Below are 17036 nucleotides of genomic sequence, written 5' to 3' on the forward strand. Positions count from 1 at the left end.
TCATCTAGTTTAGATGATAGGTTTTTCCTTATGTGCCACTTCTTTTTACATGCCAACTAGGCTTTTTGCTTAGGTAACATCTTCTGATAATTGTAATGTTTTTTAGATATATTGACATTTATATTTATATTTTTATTAGTGCTTAATTGACGTTTCATTTGTCATGTCATTATTTGCCTACATGGACATTTGTTTTTTGTTTTTTTTTTATCAATTTTAAATAACAAATAAAAAAAGGCAAATACAAGATTATGATGACCTTGAACATTTAATATTATGCGCAAACCACTTGATCTGAATTAATAGATGTTTATTTTCTGCTAACTATGGTAGATATTTTTTAATTTTTTATTGCAAAATAAAAGGCATTGATAATATATTGTCGATCTTTATAACCTATCTTTTTCTATTTTTTTATTTAGTTATATTTGTATGTGGAATATAATTACTTTAACATAATATAAAACTAGATTATATTGATAATTACATCTAATATTTTACTAACCGATTATATTATCAATGCTAAATTAGATATTTACTTTATCAATTTCACACACATATTTTTGATATTTAAATCTATATTTATAACTTATCTCTATATAACTAAGATTCCATATTTTGATAATATATGAGCACAAAGATGTTTATATGATTTAGACCGCGTCTTTTTATTAATTTAATGATAATTATCATTGTTGTCACCGAGATTGTTTATTATACTATATTTAAAAGTATAGATCATAAAAAAATAAAAAATTATGATTTATTTACGTTTCATTAGTCATGTTTTAACATATTTGATATATATTATTTATAAATTATATTTTATTATTTGCATCAGTTGTAAATTGGCTATTTTTTATTTTATTATAAAATATGTACTATTCTCTGATCGGTGGATACAAGGAATATAAAATATGTTGTATTTTTTCCTTTTGATTTTGTTTTTACCTCTTTTTTATTTCATTCTCGTGGTGTTTGGATAAAATTCAGCCGCACAGCAAATGAATTCTACCAAATATAGTTTACCTAAACATTTCATCGAACGTTTAGTAAGACATATCTGTATTTGTAACTCAATTTTGCCATAATTGGGAGAAGTCAGTTTTTAATATTTAAGAAGCTATGAAGATCTCGATTATAAGGTTATTCAATCTGCACACCATATTGAAGTCACTTTTTAACATTTAGTAAGAATACTAAACATAATATGTATATAGCATATTTGATGATTCCGATAAAGTATTTAAAGAAAATTATGGATTATAGTTTATCTTAAACTGAGTTTTCTTCGGTTCCAGAAAGGTATATTGATACGAGTTGGATAACCAATGTTGAAAATCAATTTTCAACATCTGGTTGGGTATTTTGCTTGGGGAGGTGATACCTCCTGGATTCCAATTAGCAAAATTGTATTACTAACTCAATAATGGGATCTGAGTTTGTTGCGTTAGCTGCTACTAGTAAGGAAGCAGAATGACTAATAAACTTGATTTATGAGATTCCATTGTCGCATTGTGGTTTAAACCTATAGCACCCATTTCTATCAATTATGATAGTGCCGCTACATTGGCAAAGGCTTATAGCCAGATGTACAATGGGAAGTCTAGACACTTAGGTGTTAGACATAGCATGATTCGTGAACTTATCACGAATGGGGTGATTTCTTTAGAGTTTGTAAGGTCACAACAAAATTTAGCTGATCACTTAACGAAGGGGTTGGCTAGAGACTTGGTTAATAAGTCTGTTGAAGGGATGGGTTAAAAGTCCACTTAAATTTCTGATTGTGAGATACCCAATTCCCTTCTGATATTAATCAGAAGCTGAATTCAATGTGTAAAGCTTACACTTAGAAATTGGAGCACATGATATTACATATCATCCCAAGGTATGTGCTCGGACCTGCAGATGATTAGGTTGAAGTATAGCTTCTTAATAGTTCATTTGAAAAAGTGAAATAGCAGGTGCATGAATAAAGTAGAACTACCTATATGAATGTGAAGTTTTGCCGCTTCAAGAAAGCTTTGGACCTTTAGCTTTGGATACATTCATGAATAGATATGGACGTATGGCTTGTATAGCGTCAGGATAACTTTAGTGGATATTTGAAAGCTTATGTGTATATTATTTTCAGGTATTCAAATGGGTTGAAGGGTTCAATTCTTAGAACACCCTAATTCTCGAATATTTGGAATGTGTAATATACTAAAGTGAAAATTCAATCCCCGGGACATTTTCATTTACGCATAAGTTTTGTTTTGATTATTTTCTCACGTAACGGAATTGCACTAAATTGGGGAGGATTGTTATTAATTTAGTGTAATTGAGGGATTTGGTTATGACACTTGGATATGGGTTTGGAGGTACGGAGTGTACGCCTATTAAATGAATGACATCCCGGACCCAAAAGCATTATGATAATTGATGGCTAGTAATGATTTTGTAATAATTAATTGACAATCTTTGATAACATAATAAAAATGTTTTTCTACATGAAATTTACAAGCATGAAAACTTTGAAAATGAATGTGAATTTGAAAATGAAATGGCAATAGTGTCAGACAAATTTGACATGATGGAAAAATAACCTTTGCTTGTTTTGAAAATAAAGTCATCATGTACAATACTAGAATGGAAAAATCAATAGTGATTTGAAAAGTCTGCACAAATTTCATTTCTAGAATTCACACGTCAGCTTTGCCGAACATTCGATTAAGTTAGTTAAACCCATATATATCAAAATCTATATATCAAAATCTTGAGCCACAATTTAGTAGTAACAATATTTTGCTAACAATGTCAGATTAACATTCAATATTCAAAATTTTATAATTATAAAATAAACAACAAAAAAAGTTATACGATTGCATTAGGTTTTAAATCAAAATCAATAAAATACAGTTTAATATTACTAAACAATATAGTAATAAAAAAATTATTATTATATCAAATAGAAATGATGGTAATAATTAGAGGGCGTTGTAAACTAATAATTATAAACTGATAAAAAGCAATATAAGGATTAAATAAGCGATATAAGGATTAAATAATGAGTGAGCATACCTAAAGTTGATTAATTTAATTTCCGGCGAGCAGTTACGGCGGTGGGTTCAGTGGGCGATTGTAGAGCGGCAGCTGGTGTTTGCTTTAATTAGGGTTGACACACCAATTCAATAGATTTTTTTTTTAAAACCTTTTTTAGTTTTTTTTTAAATAATTAATTTTCTTTCACTTGTCTTCTTATTTAAAATTTAATATTTTAATTAGGCTAATCATTCTAACTCAACTAAGCCTAAAAAACACCCTAACCATAAGATTTGTGCTAAAATCAAAAATTAAAGATTAAGAAAAAGATTTAGTGAAATACATATGTCATAATTTTAAGATTTTTTAGGAGAATATTTAGAAAAATTCCCATTTTCTTTTTAATTATTAGTTTTAACTTTTAAGGTCAATGTCCGAGGACTTCTTACGTGAAAATAATTTTTTCCTTTCAATCTAACGATCATGTAACACTGACTAACGGTCAAATCCAATAAACTTTAATTGAGGAACGAAGATTCAAGCGCCCGCCTATTTCAACATCTAGACGTTTTTTAGGGGATAGGTGACCACCGGCTATAAGCCAATGGTTAATTTAATTAGTTTTGATTCAATTGTGTTTGTGAAAAAAATTGTTGTATTTTGTTAATATTTTAGGTAAGCATTTGGTGATCTCAGAATACCAAATTGGATCTTTGTATGGTACAAAACAAAAAAAAAAAATTAAAGTACTTGATACCATTGAAGTGGGGCACATACGAAGTTTTAAAGACTACCTAATACCATTAAAGTTTGGGTCACATATGAAGTTTTAAAAAAGTGGGTTCAATTCGTATGATTGCTCAAATCATATGGGGATTTGAGATGAAAGTATTGTATCTACCTCATATTGGTTATACATCTTAAGTCAATGAGTGATTCTCCTGGTGAAAAGCAACGATGACATTCTTGAAGCCATATAAATATAATAAAATAATACATATCCAAATTTTGGGTTACCGCAAATGACACCATTGTATTTTGATTTTGATATATAAAATTCACAAGTTAGAGTATATTACTAAGTTGTTCAATGAAAATAGAATACTAAGATCTAAACCCATATATTAACTTGTAATTAAAGTTGTCGATAATTCGATTACTAGGGACTCCTCATATTCACCATTGTTGAGTGACACTTTGGCTAATGCAACATTTCCCTGATCTTCTTTCTCATTTTGCTTTTCTTGCATAATTTCTTTGCCAACAAATTCATCGGCAGCTACTTGTAGCTGTAACGCAAACTCTAGTCTGTAAACGACCTCTTCCATAGTTGGTCGCACATTCCCTTCCTCATGCAAGCAACTATTTGCGACCTCTCCAAACTTCTCCAAACACTCCACTGCAACCTCACCACTTATGTTCGGATCACTTATTTCAATGAGTGTTCCCCTTTGATAGCAAATCTTGCCCCATTCTGCCAAACTCACTTGTTCAGCACTCACCCATGGATCGATTACAGGTCTGGCACACAGCACTTCAAACAGAACCACCCCAAATGAATACACATCTGACTTTTGCCTCAGGTGCTGGCTTTTGCGATACTCTGGATCAATATACCCGATACTACCTTTTACCATTGTGGTTACATGTGTATTTGACGGATCATTGGAGCTTATCTTTGACAAACCGAAATCGGACACTTTAGCAACCATATTTTCATCAAGTAAGATGTTTGTGGACTTGACATCTCGATGAATTATTATATGCTTTTCAGTTGAATGGAGATAATGCAACCCTTTGGCTGCTCCAATGCAGATATTGAGACGTGTTTTCCATGGCAAAGGAGGGTTGTTTGTGTTGTAGAGATGTTCGCGTAGAGTTCCATTCACCATGTAATCGTACACAAGGATCATCTCTTCATTTTCATCACAGTATCCAATCAGGGACACTAGATGGACATGGCGTAATTTAGACAACAATTGTATTTCTGTTTTGAATTCCTGAAAACCTTGGTTCGATGATGGACTAAGCCTTTTGATTGCTACAACTTTTGTAGAGTTGTCTATATGTCCTCTATACACCTTGCCAAATCCTCCATTGCCAACGATACAATTGTCGTTAAACTTATTGGTAGCAGCTTTCACTTCTTTGAGTGTAAAATGACGGCAACCCTCTAACGTAAGTAATGGGTTATGGTTGCTACGGGTACGCTTATGCTTCCATAAAAGAATAAGAAGTAAAACAATAAGCAAAACTAATCCTCCTCCTACACCTCCAATTATTGTGGCATACCCTGGAGTCTTCTTCTCCTCCTTCTTGTCGTTCTGTTTCGAGGGGTAAACGTAATCAGGGTTTGGAGCACCAAGATTACCTATCATGCTTATCTTAAAGACTTCCAAACCATTCAAATAAGCATCATAATATGCTCCCAAACCATTGGGATGCAATGCAAGCCACAAATCTTGCTTGCTGGGGCGGCCATCCATTTGGTTGACAAACACAACATAATCCTTGAAAAATGGATACCCGCTCCCTTGTGTCCAGCTAAACAGATCAGCCTCCTCCTCAGCAGTATGATTATTAATGAAAATCGTAAAAATCACCTGTCCTGGTTTTGTGTATTGTGGTATGATGTTGCAAAAATGGAGCCTCAGCATGTAATAAAACCCAGAATCAACTGGAAGTATCCAAGTCAGATTGTAACCTTCAGCCAGTTTGCCCATACTCCTTTGGGTTTGGTACACTGTCTCGGGTGCTGTATAATTTGGTGTCTCCGGAGTGTACGTGATCGGAGGTGTGTTAAGAGGTGTCTCCCCATACCATGCACCGTATATGTAGTTATCATCTTGATCCCAAAACCGGTACATACCTGTATCATACTTAACGGATATACGTCGCCCACCCATGTTTAGCCTGTAAGTATTTTCGAGAGCTGTTTGGTTATCAGTAATTGGTCCTGTAATCATACCAACGGGTTTCGGTTTTATAGCAGTATTAAAATACAGATTGTCGGGCATTGAAATGATTTCAATACCATTGATGAAGGCATATGAGTTGGGCGATGGTGTAAAGACAACGTTTAGCGTTTGTGCATTGTTTACATGGATAAGGAATTCCTTGACAATTGTTGCATCCGAGCGAGTCTTTTCTTGAAATGAGACATGTTGGAAAGCACTGAAGTTGGTTAAAAGAGAGTAGCCATTGGACGATACAGAGAAGAAAGATTGGTTTGCATTAAAGGTTGAGTAGGTGGCAGGATAGAAATAGAGGCGGAGAAATTTGGGACCTCGAGACAGTGGAAAAGTGTAGGTGAACGAAGAAGTGTTAAAGATTCGGGCAGTGGAATAAGGAACTGTAGCGACCGAAGGATCTTGAGATGAAGCATTAAATGATAAGGAAGTGTCGGCAGAAGGTAAAAAGCGGAGACCTTTATCACCGACCCACATCTGGTTGGAACTAGAAGTGGAAAGGGAGGATGAACCACAGTCAAGAAAGATGTTGCCTGGCGCAACATATGATTCTGCAGCAATTGTGACCGTGAAATAGAGAAGGAGCAAGATACATATTGGTATAGTGAGGGTGGACATGATGGTTTGTTTTAGGTAGTACTCCGTAGTCCGTAGCACGTAAGAATGTATGATTGCTTGATAAATCCTTCGAGAGGAGTAACTCTTACTAATTATTCATTTACATAAAATAATAGTGGTACATACTAATTAAGTTGTCACAAATGCATCTTTGTCTGCTTGCTTCAAAAGTAAACTTGGAAAGTCTTTTTGGGTGTTCCTTTTTTGGATTTGTATATTGGTAAGTTGTGACATGCATAACTTACACACCGCTGTGGAAAAGGAAGATGTGTATATATGCACAAAAATCCATTTGAATGAGTCAATAGTCCGATTTGGATAATATCAATTGAATGGTTATGGTATGCAACGACCTCCACCTTTCATATTTCATTATATGAGATTATATATATCTAGGTGGTATCATTATAAACTTATTTCCTGTGGTTGATAAATATTAAGTTTTTTTGGCATATGAAAACGTAAGAAGTTAAATTACAATCAAAACTACATTATATACGTTAAGATGTTTATCTCATTTACAAAACATTATCTCGTTTTAACACATATAGGGCCTTCTTAAAAGCAAATTCTAGTTGCAACAAATAATAAATATATGATGAATCACCTATTGTAAAGCTACCGTCAAATTATATAAACACTCAACTATGTTAGAATGTTTGAAGTGATTAATTAGTTACCAATTTAAAAGCCTTGATCGTTTATTACTCATTGATCTTATTACTCTTTAGTCACAATTTTTATATACAAAGTTGAACCAAAATCGAAAATCCATATAAAAAGAATGGAAGTCGCAAGTGAGTAAAAAAAAAGGTCTATGTCTCATCTCATATGGCTTTCTTTGATAATTACCATGAAATTGATTTTATAAAATTAATATGTAGTATTTATAAGTATGCCTTCATGTGAAACTCATAAAATGTACAATTAGAAAAAAAAAGGTATAAAATTTGAATCTCATGACAAGTAACCAACATAGTGAAGGTACTTAAATAATAAAAACTAAACAAAGGTTAAATGTAAAATAAATTATAGATAACACAATCATCCTTGAAAATAACATATTCTAAATCCGAAACATTAAATTTGTGTTTGTTTTTTACTGTTAAAATGACAACTTACAACTGACTATAATTAAAGATGGGATTTATCAAGTAAAAATCAATTTTGGCAAACTCTGTCTTCGACTTTTGTCGATAGTCCTCAAGTAAAAATCAACATGGGTAAACTTTGTCCTTGACTTTCGTCGATAGTCATTGCAAAACATACAAATATCTGATGAAATAAGTTTAATGCTAGATTATCTCCATCTTTTTGACAGAATAATATTAGATACTAATAAATGAAAATTTAGTGCTACTGTTAATGCTTGTGAGTTAAGAATATGATGAACTTAATATTAAAATTAAAATTAGAAACATCAATAAAGTATGTATATATCTCATTATATGTACAACCTTGTAACATAAAAAATTATGGATAAGTTCATCAAAAAAAAATTGAAATGATAAACCAAAACAATGAATGGTATATCAAGCATTTAAGGTTTAAATGTTTTTCAAACTAACAATCTTTAAGTTAATAGTAGTTATGATACGTAAATCACAGTTCTATCAATTTTACTTTTTATTTGTATTAATGAAAAAATCTTTCCAACTATCAATTTTAATAAAACTTAACTAATTTGAAATAAATAAGAAACCTTGTGAGTTGTCATTTCGTAAAATAAGAGTGGAATTATATACGTGTGGCTCCAAACACTATTTATTTATTACACATGGCATTACAGAAGTCAAGGTTGTTTATTAATTATGAATCTAAAAAAATAAACAAAACATCATGTAGTTCAATTGGCAAATAAACATACACTTTAACATGGAGGTTGTGGGTTCTAATCCCATCTCTAACATTGTTAAATAAATTTTAATAAAATATGACACTAACTTTAAAATGCTTATGGGGTGGCCGACTAAGCAAAATAGGTGCCTAAGTGGATGCTGACATATCTTTGGGATTGATGTGGTGCCGCCACATAAGAAAATGCTGACGTGGCTAGCTCAGAGAAAAAGAATATCAAAATATGTTTGAGAAAATGCCACGTGAGCACTTTCTGATAGCCTTAGGTCTTTTAATGTTTGAGAAAATGTCACGTGAGCACTTTCTGATAGCCTTAGGTCTTTTACCCCGCGCAACGCGCGAATTATTATAAGTTATTGTTTATTAGTTTTGATTTAATTTTTTTATAACAAATATTTTGTTTGATTAGTTCAATGTGATTGTTTCTTACTTATTTCGTAAACATATGAATATAAACAAAACAATGTTAAATATGACAATAATATATCATTATCAAAATATTTTTAAAGATAAATATGGGAAAAAGAATATCAAAATATGTTTGAGATTTGATTTCATTATGTATAATATTATGTTTTTATATGTATATTTAAGATTTCATTTGATTAATATGAGATATTTTTATTAAAATTTCTTAGGGTATATATATTGTTAAAAAAATATAGAGTGCCACATACGATATATATATATATATATATAGGGTAACATTCCGGTGAGAACAATCTTAAAATAAGAACGGTGAGAACACTTAAAATAATCATTTTGATTCATTAAAAGTCCATAAGACTAAAATAGTGCATAACTAATTATCATTATTTAAGTATTTAACAACACATTGATCCGTCAAAATCGAAAAAATCACGTTTTTTGTTTTGTGCATCCATCTTGGATGCATATTCATCAATATGATGCATCCAACAAAAAACTTAATTTTTTCGATTTTAATGGATCAATGTGTTGTTAAATACTTAAATAATAATAATTAGTTATGCACTATGTCAGTTTTATGGACTTTTAAACCATCAAAATGTAGTTTTTAAGTGTTTTCACCGTGTTTTTATTTTAAGATTGTTCTCATTTGATATATATATATATATATGTCTTTTATCCGTACGATGCGCAGTTGTTAAATGAAAGAGATTCACTTTGTTTTAAAGAGTTCTTCGGTAAGATTTCTTTAAATACTACCATTAGCAGTCATCGTAATATCTACCAAAAGTTGTATCATTAAGGTGAACTTTGACAGTTCTTCATATTTACGCAAAATGGGAAACTTCTTATCCACAAAATTTTTACATTAATGTAAAAGTAGTCATGAAAAAGTTTTAGGTCATTAAGAAAAAAAAGTAACATTAAGTTATATCTATGAAGTTTATTATACTAAAACTAGTTAAACAATCAACCCAGGTTCAACATGAGTATATTAATAAAATTTTTAAAATAAAAGATATATATTAAAAAATATATGTAATGTTTGTTATTAACCTAATGAATTAACTAACACAATAATAATTTATAAAATAAAAGTAATTATTACATTAGGTAATTAAAAAAAGGCATTTTATTTATAATATTATATAGGTTTCTAATTCTTTATTAAACGTTTAAAGGACTATTTTTAATGAAAATAATACAAAGTATATATGACATCATAATTAGAAAGAAAGTATTCTAAAATAAATTATGGGTTTGTCACATCAAAAATTTTCCAAAAATACTTATATACAACAATTTTGTTTTATTTATAATAGAGATATCGGCCTAAGAAGAAGATTATAGAGGTCCTTCTTGCCAAAAAATCATTCTCCATATACTTTCTCAAGCATTATGACGATTAAATATTAGCATAACATGTATAAAACATAAATTGAAAATAACTTCTTATTACAATAATATCATTCACTTGATTTCTACAGGGACAAACAATCTGAATGAGGTCTCAATTGATTCTTTATAATCACATTAATCACACACAATCATTTTTGCTTTGAATAGTTCCTAATATATGAAGAAAAATTGCCACCTCTTTTCCAGTTGTATTCGCATTAGCATTACTCATATTTGGTCAGAGTCCCTAAAAAAAAGAAACGCCTAATCTAATTTGACACCACCAGTGCGATTGTGCGCCGACTTACTTGTGCACCAACTTACTTGCTTTGCAGTATAAATTGAAATAAAACATAAATGTTAATCTTTAAATTGGCTGAAAAGCTAATTTCTTCAAAATGAATTGAGAATTGACCCATTTACTTGGTAATAGATCAGTTTTAGGTGAGGTTTGGGTCAAAAGGGTTAAAAGCCAACCAAAGTGTATAATTCTAGTATAGTAAATCCTTAATCCTTTATATATAGTCATAGAAATCTTTCAAAACCGACTAATTTTTTCTACAATCAGTTAGTTTTTGTTCACACTATCATATTCTTCTAATAACTTCTTTCATTATTGTTATAATATATTAGTTTCCGTAATCAAAACACTAACTAATTCTAGAAAAGAATAGTGTTTCGACTTTAGAGAGTCGACACAACCTGATACAACCTATTTCTACCGGCACTAAAAAGTAGAATTAAGACTTAGTATCCAACCCACCCAATTTACCACTTTTACTTTTATTTCGTTATTTAAAGAATTGATGTGCATAAATAGAATATCTTAGCCACTGGCTGTTGTGGCCAATAGGAATCCAGTCCCCAAGGAGTTGTGTTAATGTTTGCTCCCCTCCTAAAAGAGAAAATTGACCAAGATGCTTGTTTCTACAGAAACCAATAGCATAAGAATAGTCATTGTCACAACATTGGATCATGTGCCTCCAACGCTACTTAATCACGCATCTTATTGGATTAACAAAGTACACTTGACAAAGGAAACAACTTTTTGTGGGTTTCTGCTTGAAATATTGAGTTGTACCTACAAGGACGAAACATATGTTGTCCAAGTTCTTTGATGTATTTAGGACCTTTTGGTTTTTTCTCACAATCCTCCATTCGGTAAAAGCAAACAGCTAGGTAAGAACCCTGCTGGGCTGCAACCTGCAGAGAGAATAGCATAAGAAACATTGGAAGACAAAAAATATGTTATACACTATTTATGATCATAACATAATTGCAATTAACACAGATAAGATATGTTATACAAAAAGTACATTATATACTATATAAAATCCTATATATTATACTAAATAGCTTAAACCTTCCTTCGTCACTTTATCAACCTAATTATAACATTGTTAGCGGTACACTCGCTCAAACCATTTGGACAATATGTTTTCATAAGAACATGATACACAAAGTTATAGTATGAATGTTGTGATTATCAAACCACTTAACATCTTGAAAACTTAAATTAAATTCTAATAAACAAAATCATCCAATAAATATAAACCAAGTTAGAATAAAAGAATAATAATATATTTGACTCACAATAGAAATCTTCAAACCGTATTAACTTTTCAGAAGGGAGATGAGAAGAAACTCAATTTTGAATAATAGATGCTTTTGAGAAGAGAAAGACATTAGGATAAGGGATATTGTAAAAATTGGAACTTAGGGTTAATAAGCTCCCGGGTGGTTACGAATAAGTGGGTGGGTTAAGGTCCACGCGTTATAAGTTTTGTGTTATCTCTACCCCATAAATTCTTAAAAGAAATGTGAAGATGCCATGTAAGCTACAAACCTATGTGGCGATGTTATAATAAAGTAGTTTTTAGTTGAAGAGGCTCTAAGATCGTTCGGATAACTACTGGTTTAATAATTATATAGATATAGATTTTTATCAGATAATGAAAAAGAGAAAAAGTCAAAGAGGTTAGAAAGATGGAGTATGTTCCAGCGAAAGTAAGAAAAGAAGCAAAAGAAACCATAAAGCATTACTACATCAAAATCTAACTATTCTATACAAATACTCCAGCCGAGTTAATTATTAGAACAAAAAGGAAAACCAAAATAGATGTCACAAAGAAAAAGAGAGAGATCGCAGAGAAGAAGAAACAGGCAGGAGACGCTTGAAGAAAATACAAAGAAAGAGAAGCAAAGGCTTTTTCGGGTCTAACCAATCATACCTGCAGTTACTTTTAGTATTGTTGAGATTATGACTATCAATTAATTAGGTAATCTCTTTATGATATATATGAACTTTCATTCAAGTTTAATATTTTGATTTAAAAACTGATTGTCAAGGAAGTGATATTAAGTATTAATTATATAGTGTACAGTTAGCTTTAGAAAGCTTATGTCATAAAAAAAAAGGGATTTTTGATTAGCTTTTAGATATTTGCAGTCAATGATTAAATACCTCAAAGAAAGTTCATGTTAAGATTAATTATAGTAGTTATCAGATAATTTGAGATAATTATCAATAGATTATATTGTCACTTGATAAAGTTTAGACTACAGATTCATACGAAGCGGAATTGGCACAAATTAGTGTAATCGATTTAGTTGGTTGGAAAGTAAATAAGTTGGAATCATTTTGTTAATCAAGAACAACTACCATCTAGCTAAAGTCGTGAAGATATGTATCATATTGATAGCCTGCCTTGTTTTTATGTAAATTGTATGTATTAGGTGATAAAAGGAGTTCAAGGTTTCCTATGATTGGCAACAGGCTTCTTTTCAGCTTCTTTTTAGTTGAGTAACGGATAGAATAGAATGATGGGTAATATCTGGAATGCATTTAGATATGTATAAGAGTATGTACCTATCACATTATTAGAAGGTTATTTTATACGGGATTGATCTAGATATCTCTCATATGGGTATGCCATATGTTATATATATTTGAATGCATAGAATTACTAGAAATTATAGAATATAAATAATGGGTAGTACTTGGAATGCATATAGACATGTATGAGAGTACATACCTATTATATTTTAGAAGGTAACTCCATATGAGATCGATCTAGATATCTCTCCTATGGAGAAGACCACATATTATATGTATGTTAGAGTACATTTATAGAATTATCATAAAAGGAATTCCTTATATATTAGAATATGTGTCTGAACATATTTCAGACTATGTTCAGAATACATATCTGAATGTGTTTCAGATTATGTGCTAGAAAAGATACTAGAATATGCATTCATTTTATGATATAGATTCTCGTTTACTCACTAAGTAGTTGTACTTACCGTTTTATATTTTATCTTTTTTTTTAGGTATATAAAGTGGCTCTAATAAGGAGCATGGAAAGAATATCTCATATGGCTATCGGTGTAGCTTGATGGATGGGTAATGGACATTCTTGAACCCTTATTTGATATCCATATTCGCCCCTTTTGCGCAATGTATAATGTTTCAAAATAAATATTACGTATGTATGGTCATTTGTGAAACTAGAAACAAACCGAGTTTTGTAAAGTTTGATTGAATCAAGTTTGTTAGTTGTGAAATTTGAGTTACATTATGTTGCAGTAATGTGACATGGTTTTTTTTATATAGTTTGAACGTTCTAAAAAGTGTTAAAAACTTAAAATTTTTGTCAAATTCAGAAATAATTAAGAGAAATATTTACGGGCGTTTCACGTTTATCATTCGTGATATGATAATTGACGATAACTGAAATCCCTATGTCTAGTAACTATACGATGGGTGTATTTACTCTTAAAGACATACTATAGGGTTTCCCATTAGATGATTGAAACTACGGGGACTTATATTGCACATACTAAACACCAAGGGGATAAAGTTGTAAATGTTATCTCTATAAATAGAGAACCATGTACAAGAATTCTAAGGAAAATCTTCCACCTTTTTGTGTGTGCATTTTCTCTCCTAAAACTCATATCCCATCTAAATACAATCATCTCGTTTTGGGAACCTAAAAATCAATGACAAACATTTTTGCTCTTACAAGGTCTTCTGGATCAGGTATTATTATTATTATCATTATATTTTTATTATATTTACAATATGAATCATATTAATTCCAACATCTTCTTCCTCTTCTTTCTAATCGAAATAAAAAAGCTCAGGTTAGGTTTTTGGTTGAAGTTAAAGCAGGAAGGAAGGAGTATTATGATCAGCTTCTAAGTTCTAATGGTTGTGGCAGTTGTTGCATTGTTAAGGAAGTTGATTTCCTGTAAATGTATCCCACTTCTCTTATTTGATTTCCTAAATCAACTCAGCCGCCCTATTGTCATGACAAAGTTTTAGAAAGACGGACATGGGACGAAATGATTCTTTTCCTTTTTTTAGTTATAGAAATATGATAATTATTTGAGTTGGAAGTAGGGATGGCAAAAAAAAAACCGGTACCCGATGGGGAAACTCGAAATCCGACAATTTTGGTGTCGGGTCCAGGCCCGGGTAAATGGGTTTAGGGCCGGGTATGAGAATGGTTTTACACCCGACCCGTAATATAAAAACGTTGTAGTATAAGAGATACAATCTGGTCATTTCTATGATAGTATATTGAGCATATGAGACATGATTGACATGAATACAATAATATTTGGAAGTTTGTAGTTGATTAATTTTGTACAATTCATGAAATGTACAAAGGGCAACGATTCATGTAATTAACTTATTAGAGGTTTTGTGCTAACATAGGTCACTATTCCTATAAACATTACAAAATGGATGTAAACATCATGAAATTATCTGTGACTCATAAACAACATCACAAAATAGAATTTTAAAATATAATTAATGGATCCATTATTACCCGCGAGGAAACCCATTACCCGACAGTTAGTATGTAAACGAGGACCCGTAGGGTTTGGGGTCGGGTTTGGGACACGTAATTTTATTCGGGTCCGGGTCCGGAATTATCTAAACCCGGACCATACCCGGCCCGTTGCCATTCCTAGTTGGAAGTGTATGTATAGAATATTTTGATTGATTTATTTGATGCAAAACAAAGAGTTGAGAAAATTTCATTACATCACCCTGTGGTTTGTCATTTTATAAAATTTCGCCCCCATATTTTTTTTATTATTATTACATCACCCTGTAATGACTTATTGCTTCATTAGACACCCCTCTTTCTGATGTCCGTTTATTGTCATCCATTAACCCCTCATCCCTCATTTGCACTGCACATGAGGGTATTTTGGTCCTTTTCACCTTTAAAACACACTCTCATCATTTCTCATTCTCTTTTTCAGATCAAAACTTATCTTCTTTTCTAAATCTAAACACACAATAAAAATAGGAATAACAACAAAATCTAAAAAATTTAATAAACAAAACCAAATTAACAACTCAAATACAAACATCTTCTCACAACCTTAAATCTAATCACAAAAATTCTTTTTCTTCACTTACAGAATATATATACATATATATCTAAATCCACTCACTGGAACCATATAATTTTTTGTATACACAATTGATATACCGGAACCATATTTTTTTTCATTAAAACTTCATCAGCTTTTCGAAAAGCCAATAGATCGATCACCTCCGTAAGTGAACACAATTGATTTACCGGGCCACCTGAAACCGCCGCCGTCGCTTCAAAGGCCACCATCGCATCAAGATCCGGCCATTACAACCACCTCTAAACGTGGTTCTTTTTTCCGATATCTATACCAATCGTATATTTTGTCGTTTTCAGATCTATGCCACCACCATCTGTCGTCTTCTCCGATGTCGTTCTGACGATGATGGTGTCGGAGACGGTGTTTTATTTACCAGAGGAAACGGAGAAGAAGAAGGAAGGAACAACTGCCGCAGATCTGGAAATCTCGCCGGAGTTCTTGCAAGGAATTAAATTTGGGATGCTTGAAAATGTACTTTTACCTTATGAAATGTCAGAGATTGACTAATTTATTGTGTATTTGTTGCTTAATGACAATATTGTTGATCACGGTGTCGTATTGTTCTATTGTACTTTCTGTTTGTAATTAGACAAATTAGAATGTTGTGAGTTTATGATGATTTGGTTTTATTCGGAGGTGGAATTTAGGTTGTATTATAGGAGAATGGGAGAACAAAAGCAACATCGGGTGCTATGTAGGAGATTAGCTAGTCTAACACTGCATTCTCGGGAATTTTTTATAAGAAAAAATTAGATAAGAATGAATTGGATAAGAAAAGAAAAAAAAATTTATTTCAAAAAAGACATTCTTGAGTTTAAATAAAAATGAAGAAAAAAAAAAAGTGTTGAGAGTTGTCTTGAGTTAGTAGAGAAAGAAAAAAAAAAGTGTTAGAGAGTTGAATGTATTCTTGAGTTAGTAGAGAATAAAAAGAAAGAATAAAAAGATGTAAATTACATTTATAACCTTATGCTCATTAAAACTCATATATAAGTTTGAGGGGTAAATTGGTAATTCTAAATAACAATGAAAACTTTTCATCCATTGCTGGTCATTTTGGGCATAAAATATTAGAACAAAAAACCCTTGTTTTTTCTTATCATTTGCTTTCTTTTCTAATCTAAAAAAAACTTAAGAATGGAGAAACTTAAACTTTTTCAATCCTTTCTTATCTTATCCCACCAAAAATAAACTCAAGAATGGAGTGTAAATGAGGAGTTCATTTCACAAAAATTCATTGTATACGTAAGTGAAGACAGAATTTTTGTGATTAGATTTAAGATTGTGAGAAGATGTTGTTGGTGT

The 17036-nt window shown here is 31.2% G+C and overlaps 1 protein-coding gene and 1 long non-coding RNA gene across 2 annotated transcripts; one reads left to right on the top strand and one right to left on the bottom strand.

Moving 5' to 3' along the window:
* Positions 1 to 4134: 4134 nt before the first annotated feature.
* LOC122589028 (receptor-like protein kinase FERONIA) lies at positions 4135 to 6667 on the bottom strand. Its single transcript, XM_043761263.1, has one exon. The coding sequence runs from the start codon at positions 6609 to 6611 to the stop codon at positions 4149 to 4151; it is 2463 nt and encodes an 820-aa protein (XP_043617198.1). The 5' UTR covers positions 6612 to 6667; the 3' UTR covers positions 4135 to 4148.
* A 7554-nt stretch (positions 6668 to 14221) lies between these two features.
* On the top strand, positions 14222 to 14922 carry LOC122586385. Its single transcript, XR_006321971.1, has 2 exons — positions 14222 to 14340; positions 14445 to 14922. It is a non-coding gene; the product is annotated as an uncharacterized LOC122586385 (long non-coding RNA).
* Positions 14923 to 17036: the final 2114 nt, after the last annotated feature.

Source organism: Erigeron canadensis, chromosome 2, assembly GCF_010389155.1.
Source record: "Erigeron canadensis isolate Cc75 chromosome 2, C_canadensis_v1, whole genome shotgun sequence".
Lineage (NCBI taxonomy): Eukaryota > Viridiplantae > Streptophyta > Magnoliopsida > Asterales > Asteraceae > Erigeron > Erigeron canadensis.

Coding starts and splice junctions, on each gene's coding strand:
- LOC122589028 (XM_043761263.1), bottom strand. CDS start 6,611: ATGTCCACCCTCACTATACCAATATGTATCTTGCTCCTTCTCTATTTC.